The 10,508-nt window shown below is 43.1% G+C and overlaps 2 protein-coding genes across 2 annotated transcripts; both read left to right on the top strand.

The window, feature by feature from the left end:
* Positions 1-292: 292 nt before the first annotated feature.
* LOC306940645 (ran-specific GTPase-activating protein-like) lies at positions 293-1,018 on the top strand (the record flags this gene model as incomplete). Its single annotated transcript, XM_079525751.1, has 1 exon — positions 293-1,018. The coding sequence occupies one exon, from the start codon at positions 293-295 to the stop codon at positions 1,016-1,018; it is 726 nt and encodes a 241-aa protein (XP_079381877.1).
* Positions 1,019-7,515: 6,497 nt separating this feature from the next.
* On the top strand, positions 7,516-9,117 carry LOC306940644 (choline/ethanolamine kinase-like; the record flags this gene model as incomplete). The annotated part of the gene is made up of 1 exon (XM_079525750.1): positions 7,516-9,117. The coding sequence occupies one exon, from the start codon at positions 7,516-7,518 to the stop codon at positions 9,115-9,117; it is 1,602 nt and encodes a 533-aa protein (XP_079381876.1).
* Between the last annotated feature and the right edge of the window lie 1,391 nt (positions 9,118-10,508).

The following is a 10,508-nucleotide window of genomic DNA, read 5'->3' as shown; positions in this document are numbered from 1 at the left end:
GGCAACGATTTGTTATGTGTGACATGACGTCAAACCAGAGCCCTGATCAACATATAATGTGTTGTAGTTTCTGAATTTGTTGGGAGCAGCAGATCGAGAGGCTTAGACTTTGAATACAGTAGGTAATAGTGAACGAGAAATAGATAAGTAGGTGATAGTGAATAAGAAATAGATCAAAATTGAAGGGTAGAGAGATAGATTCTGTATCCTCAGGAATATTGCGCCAGAGGAGAGAAGAGTGAACAGAGGGGGAACGGGTGAGTTTGCCTTCACTGTCTACAAGCAGTTTAGTATGGCAGATCCAAAGGTCACGCAAGAGGACCATGACGCTTCCTCAGACGTGGAACCTGTTAAGGACCGTCATATTGAGCCCATCGTGTCTAAAGATCACCATGGCACTTCGACAGACGGGGAACCTGATGTGAACCATGACCCTCACTTTGAGCCCATTGTGTCCCTCCCAGAGCAGGTGGTGAAAACGCTAGAGGAGGACGAGGATGTGCTTTTCAAGATGCGGGCAAAGCTCTACCGCTTTGCTTCTGAGAATGACCCTCCTGAGTGGAAGGAGCGTGGTACTGGTGATGTGAAGTTAATGAAACACAAAGAGAAGGGCACCATCCGCCTGTTGATGAGGAGGGAGCGTACCCTGAAGATCTGTGCCAATCACCACATCCACCCCACAATGGAGCTGAAGCCCAACATCGGCAGTGATAGGGCCTGGGTATGGAACACACCGGCAGACTTCGTTGACGATAGTCCCAAACCTGAACGCCTGGCAATACGTTTCGTCAATGCAGAAAACGCTCAAAAATTCAAGGTGAAGTTTGATGAGTGCATTGAAGAAGTCCGAAAATCTCAAAAGAACTCAGAGTTGACACAGACAAGAGTGAACAAAGTTGTAGCGGAGCTGGAGGTGCTCTCCATAAAGGAGGAGGACAAGGCGTCGTCAGACGGAACAAACAAGGAGAAAGGAGAAGGGTTATGCCCCAGCGTTTCACCAAGTAAAAGTACCGAATAGGGCGCTGGGACAATATTACCACATTACCGCAATGCCGGTATATTATTATCGATGCATACCGTGTCGCCTTTTTTTTGTTATTTATTTAGCTGGTAATGTTACATATAGTAACTACTACTGAGTGCATATAGTATTTTGAAATTAATGTGAACTTTCAGTTTTACATAAACATTCATTATTGTTTTTATCATTGATGTGATTGTGACTTCATGTTTGCGTGAAACATGCCATCATGTCACAAAGCTGAGATTCGTTGACTGATGACACTGTCACAACAACTTCCAATAAACAAAATAAAACTATAAAAATAAAAATGCAAAAAAAAAAGGAGGTGAAGATTTGGGAAGAGATAAATTGCTTGACTGATCTACATTTTTTTACGGGAGAGGTTCCTGTAGGGATAGGCAGCTAAATAGGACGATAGCTCCGGTAGGATACCACCAGCTACAGGCTCTTCATCCTAGCTTTGGAGCTATGTCTCCGGTCAGTTGCAGGTCATTATTGGTGTGTCAAATAATAATAACAATAAATATTCACCCCGAATCCCAAGTCAATATGGTGAATGGTTCACCTCATTTCAGTGTAGGTTAAATTCTGTCTGGAAATCATTTTGAGTAATTCTGATTATGAAGGTTAATGCAATATCTCCCACTATACCTATACCTCTCTTCCCCACCATCATCGCAGAAGCAGGGCCTTCACCATGGACATCTTGACCTTTTTATGTGATGTCTGACAGCTAGATATGTGCCAGTAGCTGAGAAGTAGCAGAGCACCTTGCAAACAAGATCAGTGAGTTCCCCAGTGGACGAGATCATAGACATATATACATAGACGCCCCTTCCGGCTCTGAGGCGTGTGTCAAAATTGAAGGCACTATTTTCCCGACATTCCTTGCGAAGAATAGCGGAAGCAAAGCGGAAGCTTGTCAAGCTTCCGCGTGCGTAACATAAGTCCCGGAAAAGACGCGCTGTGATTGGCCAGTAGTCACTTGAGTGACAGCGAGAGACATGGAGGAGTCACATGAGTGACGTCACTTGGGAAGCGACGCAGTCGCCTTCAGCAAATGCCTTCAGCACTTCTAAATAATAAAGCTGCGGAGAACTGTTGCTTTGTGTTCACTCTTTAATGTTTTCTGTTAGTAATCTAATCCCCCTGGCTCTGATGTTGTATTGTTAATAACTTTGTTGTTTGTTTGTTTGTCTTGTTTTGTATTGTAATGTATACGGTCATGACTGTTATAAAGATTTGTTAAAAAAAAAAAAAAAGCCTTCAGCACTGCACTTCCGCCTTCATTGGGATACACGTCGCTCCAATGAACTGCAGCGGCAAATGAGGCGTCTATGTATATATGTCTATGGACGAGATGACATAGATGGCTAGCTAGCTTAGCTACTCTGCACAAACACAAGGTCAGATTTCAGTGTTCACTACAAGAACTAGGGCTTGCTTTGCAACATACCTTTCGACATCATATCTTTTAAGGGGAGAAGTTCCTGCTCTGCTTGCTCACTACCGACTACTAATGATCCATAAAGGCGAAAAGAACCAAACCCATATTTATATTACACCCAGCTTGGGTGCCTATCTCAAGTTCTGTCCCACTGTAGACTCCAATACAATTATTATTATGCCTTAGAAAATCAAGGAAATGCTGTTTTAGATCAGAAGAAATGTCATTATTGTTTGACCCTGGAATCTGAGTCCATATACAGTAGTTGTAAAACAGTCTCTCAAAATTTGATCTAAATTCAGAAATAACTTTTATCTAAAGTGATTCTAAACCAAATAAGCAATTTCCCCATTCAAATCGAATCATCTTTTCCTGCATCACAAACATCTCGGCTCTGGAGGAGCTCTATGCTTTTTAATTATTACATTCTCTACCCTTATAGATAACTACAACATTCCCAAGACACTCTTATTGTTTTTTTTAAGTCTTCAGACATGCAGTTTTGCAAAACAATGCTCTCATTGCCGTTACTTCCCACTGAATGCAAAACTACAGTCAAATGCCATACTGTAGCTATTTGCTTCATTTATAATCCAACGCCTCATTCTTTAAAACTAAGAGCGGTGCCTGTTGGGCACTGGCCTACTTGGGACAATGCAAGTTGGAAATGCATGCTCCATCCACGAGTTATTATATCTGTGTCCCTTTTATTACCATATATGGAGTTCTTTGTCAGGCATGCCCAAATATGGAGTCTATGCAGATGTCAGAACAGGCCAGCTCCATATATGGATAGGGGTGATCAGGTCCAGAACCCGGGAAGATGCTTTTGTGCTGGTTCTGGACAACCGGCTATCCGACGGACTCGACACCGACACTGCACTCCCTGTGTGGAACGCGTGTGTCGAATTTGAAGTCGGTGGGGCGAACGGTTTTCGAGTTATGTGGATTACAGACATACGTACACACGCACGTACACACAGAGATGTGGTGCACTTATAGATAGATAGCTACTGACTGTAATATCATACTGTGCCACTGCATTGTTGTTACTTTTTTTCCCCTTTCTTTTAAGTGTTTTGTGTTTGTACAGGTGCTGTGTCTTGGGTGGTTGGTTGGTGGGATTGGAGGGTTGCAGGTTGGGGACGGCACTATAATGATTTTTGAGTGGTGCAACCACTCCTATAGACAGCTATGTGTGTCCCTGGGTCCCTGGCTTGGCGGGCTGGATCTGTCCGAGCACGAAAATAGCGTTTGGTTGGTTTTCACAACGAACCAAGTGTCACTGTTGCGCACGCACGCACGCACGCACGCACGCACGCACGCACGCACGCACGCACGCACGCACGCACGCACGCACGCGCACACGCACACACACATTAATGATGATTAATGACAGAGTTACCCCACGCGGTAACTCTGTCATTTCTCAACCATTTCGGACGCGTGGCGGCTTGCTGGAACCGGGCCACCCCCTTAGCAACATTCCTGGGGATCTGGATGTTCCGGGGACCCCCCAGGGACCCCCGCACGTTTTCACATAAAGATGTATCATAAATGTAAACAAATAAAGTAAGACAAACTAGAAAAGTATACATAAAAAGCACAATACAATAAACAAACAAGAAAAACTAAAACGGCAAGCAGCACATCACAGTAATCATGAAACTATTGATACACAGTACACAGTCAGTTATTCATTTAAAATCACACCTGTGTGAAGTGAGGGGCACTCTTATCATTATACATCATCATACTTACATGATACATCGTCTCATGAACAACTGAATGTATGTGATTGGTTGGTTAAATTTCATATATTGTCATATTTTTCTCCTTTCATTGTCAATGGCAAATATGAGACGTGTGGGGACAAGATTTAGCGGACATTTGACCCAATTTCTCCTTTCATTGTCAATGGCAAATATTGAAACGTGTGGGGACAAAAGCTGTATATAGGAGGGGCTAGTGCCCCTAAAAAACTAAATGTAAATGCACAACACACATGGGCACATCAGAAGGCAAATTGCAAGAGTAGGCTACAGCTGGGGCTCTCCAATCCAAGGCACTGATTGTTATCCCCATTCAGATCTGAGCCAAGTCTCCTGTGGCTTCGTACACACATAAAGAACAACTGTTCTGTGCTCTGCCTGTGTTTCATGGCCGCCCCAATGCTTTTCCAATGGAAGTCACGTGGTTTGACCAAACACTTGTGTTTGATTGCCCCCCCCCCTCCCCCCATCACACACAACTGTTTGGTCAAACCACGTGACTTCCATTGGAAAAGCATTGAGGTGGCCATGAAACACGGACAGCACAGAGCATGTTCGTCTGATATGTGTGTACGAAGAGGAGGCGCGTCTGAAGCCTGTCCTGGATGGGGTATCCGGACGTAAAAACAAATCCCATATTTGAAAACAAAAGCATATACAAAACAAACAAACATCAGAAGATAAAGTTGTTTTAAAAAAAATCACACTCGTGTGAAGGCGCGCTCTTATCATCATACATCATAATACACCCCCATTCTGCTCAGTCAATCAGCTGAGCACATTCCGTGGTCAAACGGACAGACAGACACAAAGCTTTGCATAGGAGCCCCTCAAAAAGAAACCGCTTTAGTTTAGGCCTACTGTTCCTACTGTTGCGTACTGTTCAAATAATAAAGCAGGGTGAAACTAATACCAAATATTATAGATACTACTCCCAGAGTAGTGTCATTATATAAATCTGTTTGACTGGTAGGAAATATAAAGCAATATAGCATGTATGTGCAATGTGTCATTGTGTTATGTGACTAAATGTATGTGTGCCAGCCCCAAGCCATATAGCCGTTCTCATATAACAGGATCTCTATGTTGTATCTAAAGTAGAATTAAACTTTTACTGGAGGAGACTGGCAAAGTCATCTTTTACGGTGGTCTAATAGAGTCCCAAAGTCTGACAAAGCCGTGCGCCCTAGGTCATTTTTATCCGCAAATTATCTTGCAAAAATCACAAGTCGTATAATGCCCACTTAGCGCATGCGCGTGCTTGCATGCATTTGTGGGTTTGTCCAGGCTAATCTTGCAAATCATTGGACCGATCAGTGCTACATTTCTTTCTGAAGTACAAAAGACCCATGGAAACCACGTCGTTATTGGACTCAGCTCTAGCTCTCATAGTCTCATAGCACCAAACACTTTAAACCTCGAATGAAGCTAAACTATAAAATGTTTAGTGAACAGATCTTCATCAGGAGAGGAAGACCAGATGAAGACCTGATGGTCGAAACATGTTGGTATTTTAACAATTAATAAAGCCCGTTTATCTCTTTTAACTTTTTGAGTACCTGTTTTTTTTTTTTTACCTTTTTACATTTTAAGATTTATTTTTGGGCTTTTATGCTTTTATTGATAGGACAGACGACTGACAGGAAATGGGGAGAAAGATAGGAGTGACACGCGGCCAAGGTCGTCAGGATCGAGATTTTAACCTGTGACTCGCTGTCAGGCTGGCATTGCAGCCTAGGGTTCCCGGATCACCACGTATGTGACTCACTGTCAGGCTGGCATTGCAGCCTAGGGTTCCCGGATCACCACGTATGTGGCCCGGCCTTTTAATGTTCAATGTTCTACTTCAGGAATAGTGAGACTTTTTGAAACTCATTTATGTGTGAAGTCTGATACCAGAGTCACCACACAGAATCGGAATAAACAGGGTTTAACATGCCGCAGCAGGGGTTTATTTCCCCAATTCTTTAGCCACAAACTGCAAACTGAAAAACTGAAAATGCAATCAATGTTCAATTGTATTCAAATAATAATAATAATGTCTTCTTTCCTCTGGGCCTCGGATCTGAAAAGTGTTCGTCAAGAGAATTAGGCCATGGAATGTCAATATGAACTCAGGGAATCAGAGACAAACGTGGTTAATAATAATAATTCATGATGTTTCCCTTCCAGGTTTGGGATCCCTTCCAGGTCGGGATCCTTCCGGCTAAGTATGGGCTTTCTTTTACTAGTTTCAGGTAGGTAGCCTACTGTAGCTTAGGGATTCGCAGGGAACAAGGTGAGTATATAGATGTTATTTTCCCAGGTTCAGCTTTACATTAATATTATCTCTTACAGGGGTTCAGGTGAGTACTGATTACTGAACACTGACGTCTTTGTCTTCAGGTGTGAAGCTCCGCTCCTATTTGCCTAGAATCCTCTCACACTGCTACAAAGGGCTTCACCTCAATTTCCCCTCGGTGATTAATAAAGTATCTATCTATCTATCTATCTATCTATCTATCTATCTATCTATCTGAGACTCCATGGCACTCTCACTCTCATACTTACCTGTACTCGTTCGCACCGCACTCTGGCCTGTTTGTGGTTGGTTTCCATATCATTGCACTCACCTGCTCGGGGCTTCCTAGCGAGACCCCACACCTGTTTTATGCCTGTTTCATTATAATTATACTACAAACAGTGTCAGGTTATTGTAAAAGTCTCTCCATATTTGGGCAAGACTGATGTCATCATTATGATATCATCAACATGTTTGATCATGATGTCAGAAATCCACAGGGAAAGCATGCCATTACACCCCATCTTGGTTTTGTGAGTGAATATTCTTCACATTTTGTGAATTCATCCGTCCCTCCATATTTGGGCAAGATGTCATCATCGATATGAAGTCAGCAACAGGAAAGTCATACCAAAAGTGTAATTGTTTTTACTATGCACAGCTGTTGTGTGTATGTGTGTCTGTATGAGCACGGAATGTGCTCAGCTGATTGGCTGAGCAAGGAATGTGATGTATGAGGATGAAGAGCGCTGCTCACTTCACACAAGTGTGATTTCTAGGACAAGGACATATGCGCAAATGGGTGTTGTATTTTTAGGCATACATGACATCAGTTTATGTTGTGTGACATCAGACCTGAGTCATTCTATATAAGGTGCTGATTCAAGGTGATCAGAGTTATTTTGAAAACTATATTTTCAGTTTGTATTTAACCCGGAAAAAAACAACAGATAGTATAAACGTTCAAATTTGATTGCATCTCAGGAATAACATGGCTTCCAATGAGCACAGCTGGAATGAGGAGAGAAATGAACTGCTCAGAGAAAAAGAGGCTTTGGCTGAACGGTTCCTCTCTGCAGAGCAAAAACTTAAAGCCACAGAAGAGGAGCTGAGAACTGCGGCAAACCAGTTGCAAGCAAGAGATGAGACCATCCTACAACTCCAGAAGACATTGGAGAAGAAGGGAAAAGATATCTCTGGTCTTCAAGAGAGACTCTGCTGCCTTCAGACAGAGGAGAAAGGGAAAGCCTGGAAAGAGCCATGTGAACTACTGGAGGACAATGTTGTTGATCTGAAGGACCAGCTAGAGAGCAAGCTAAAGATCAATAGAGATTCAGAGAATGAGAGTGCCATGGAGAAGAAAGCCCATATAGCCGCCGGCGATAGCACTTTGAATCTGGTCGACCATGAAGGTGGTGAGGATGACTTGGATGCAGAGTCCTACCCGGGTGGGCGGAGTGAAGAGGTTGACAGGGAGACGAAGGCCAAGGCGTTTGTGTGGTGCCAGGAGTTCCTGTCTGGTTCATGGAAGACCATTCCAGAAGCACATTTCCAGATCACCGTTGTCAGCGGTGGACTGAGTAATCTGCTATACATGTGCACTTTGTCTGACCATGTTCAGTGTGTGGGGGACGAACCTCGCAGGGTCCTGCTCCGAATATATGGAGCTATTCGACATAACAGGGTGGACAGCCGGTCCCTTGCAGATGAGGCGGCAGGAGGAGAGGACTCCTCGCTGGTGACCTTTGACTCCTTGATGGAGAATGTGATGTTTGCTATTCTGGCAGAGCGTACTCTAGGGCCAAAGCTTTATGGCACTTTTCCTCAGGGACGCCTGGAACAGCACATACCGAATAGCCTAATGCGCACAGAGCAATTCTCAGACCCTTCCATCTCTGCCGAGATCGCTACCCAGATGGCTCGTTTCCATACAATGGTGATGCCCTTCAACAAAGAGCCGAAGTGGCTTTTTGAGACCCTTGATACATACATGGACAAAGTGATGAAGCTGAAGTTTGAGCGAGAAGCGCAAGTGAAGAAGTTCAAGAAGTTGCTTAAGTTTGACCTGCCTGCAGAGCTGGAGAGACTCCGCGAGTTGCTGGCAGCTACCCCATCCCCAGTGGTATTTTGCCACAATGATATGAATTCAGGTAATATTCTGTGTTTGGATGGGCAGGACCCAGCCTCGACAGAGAGACTCAGGCTCATAGACTTTGAATACAGCAGCTACAACTACAGGGGCTTTGACTTTGGGAACCACTTCTGTGAGTGGATGTATGATTACACATACAACCAGTGGCCTTTCTTCAAGGCCACACCAGACAACTACCCAACTAGAGAGCAGCAGCTTAATTTCATTCGTAGTTATTTGGCAGAGCAGGGCGGATACCCTGATAATACTACACAGGAGGACCAGACGCGCATCCAGGAGGAAATGTTAATTGAAGCTAACCGGTATGCATTAGCATCACACTTTTTCTGGGGTCTGTGGTCCGTTATTCAGGCCAGGATCTCAAAGATTGAGTTTGGATACCTGAACTACGCCCTGAGCCGGTTTTACAGCTACGTTAGACTAAAAAAGCTCTTTACCTAATTTCCACCTACATGTACTGTGTAAGATGCCTAATGGCTTTTGGTCTTCAGGCAGAACCAAGAGCGCCGAGCCACTCTACTACACTTGCACTCACTAATACCAACCAGAGCACTGCACAGAATGTGTACACACTTTACACCAATGACGCACCAGTCCGTCTACCCCGGATTGTGCCGAATCCTAGCCCCCACATATGGTGTCATATGTCACAGACACGTCATAGATGACTGACGTCACACTGTAGAATGTCCACCCGGCCTGGTGGATGTTCTTCACAGAGTACCCCTTTCCAGTTGTTGTGTTATTGTGTGTTCTATGTAGTTCTATGTAGTCTATGTAGCCTACTGTGCTGTGGGACAGGTTATAATAATAGCAACTAGACAATATAACTATAAATGTATACACTGCAAAACAAACTAAAACGAAATAGAATAGATTTCATTTATTATTTTTTTGATTTATTTAGCACAATTTTAAAAAACTACAAAATGTGTGCATACAAGTTAAAAGGGAAAAGAGTAGGAGTCCAGATGCCCAAAGGGCTCATACAAGGCCTCTACCTATCTGAACACAGTATACATTATACAATAGATATGACGTTATTACAGATATCAATATTAGCCAACATAGTTGGCACACATGTTTATATGATTACAAATGACATGATTACATTACAAATGATACATTTGCCAACATAGCTGATTACCTGATTGCATGTTTTGTAAAATCATCATCATTTTAGCCCCTAAAACTAAATTAGTTCCTTGAGGGGCAGTAATGCAGTGAATTTATAAGGAAAGTCCCTCCAGCTTTCGCCACGAGAGGACAATTCCTGTCAGTGAGACAGGGAGTTTCATGTAGCCTAGCGGTGTGGTCATGTTAGCTCTATATTCAGACTGATATAGGAAGTTAGAGAACACCTAACTTGACCCTGTTTCGATTAGTAATGTTTATAAGAACACACATGTGCTTAAATAAATACATTATGATAAAGTGATTATTTATTTCACTGTGTTCATCCCAGAAGGCTGTACAGGCTACAGGTTTGTCGCCACCGTAAATTTAGCCTATCAAGCTTGTGTAAGGTTAAGATGTTTACTAACTTTGGAATTCAGCTCTGCCTTGTAAAAGGATGTTGCTTTTCCACTACTATGTAAATTCCCTATATATTAAGTATCACGTTAGCATTCTGCACACTGGTTAGCATCCAGTACCAAGCAGAGGACATGGTAGCCTGTATTTTCTCATCCTCAATTTTGTTCTTAGCCCATCAAACGGCCATAAAAGGGCACCCTGGCCTGCCAAAAAAAAAAAAAAAAAAAAAAGATCACCAGCAAAAAAGAGCTTATCTTGTGATGGTTGCTGGTTAGTTGGTTTAACAGGCTGATCAA

This window comes from Electrona antarctica, assembly GCF_951216825.1.
Source record: "Electrona antarctica genome assembly, chromosome: 17".
NCBI classification, from domain to species: Eukaryota; Metazoa; Chordata; class Actinopteri; order Myctophiformes; family Myctophidae; genus Electrona; species Electrona antarctica.
This window is presented reverse-complemented; position numbering and strand designations above follow the sequence as displayed.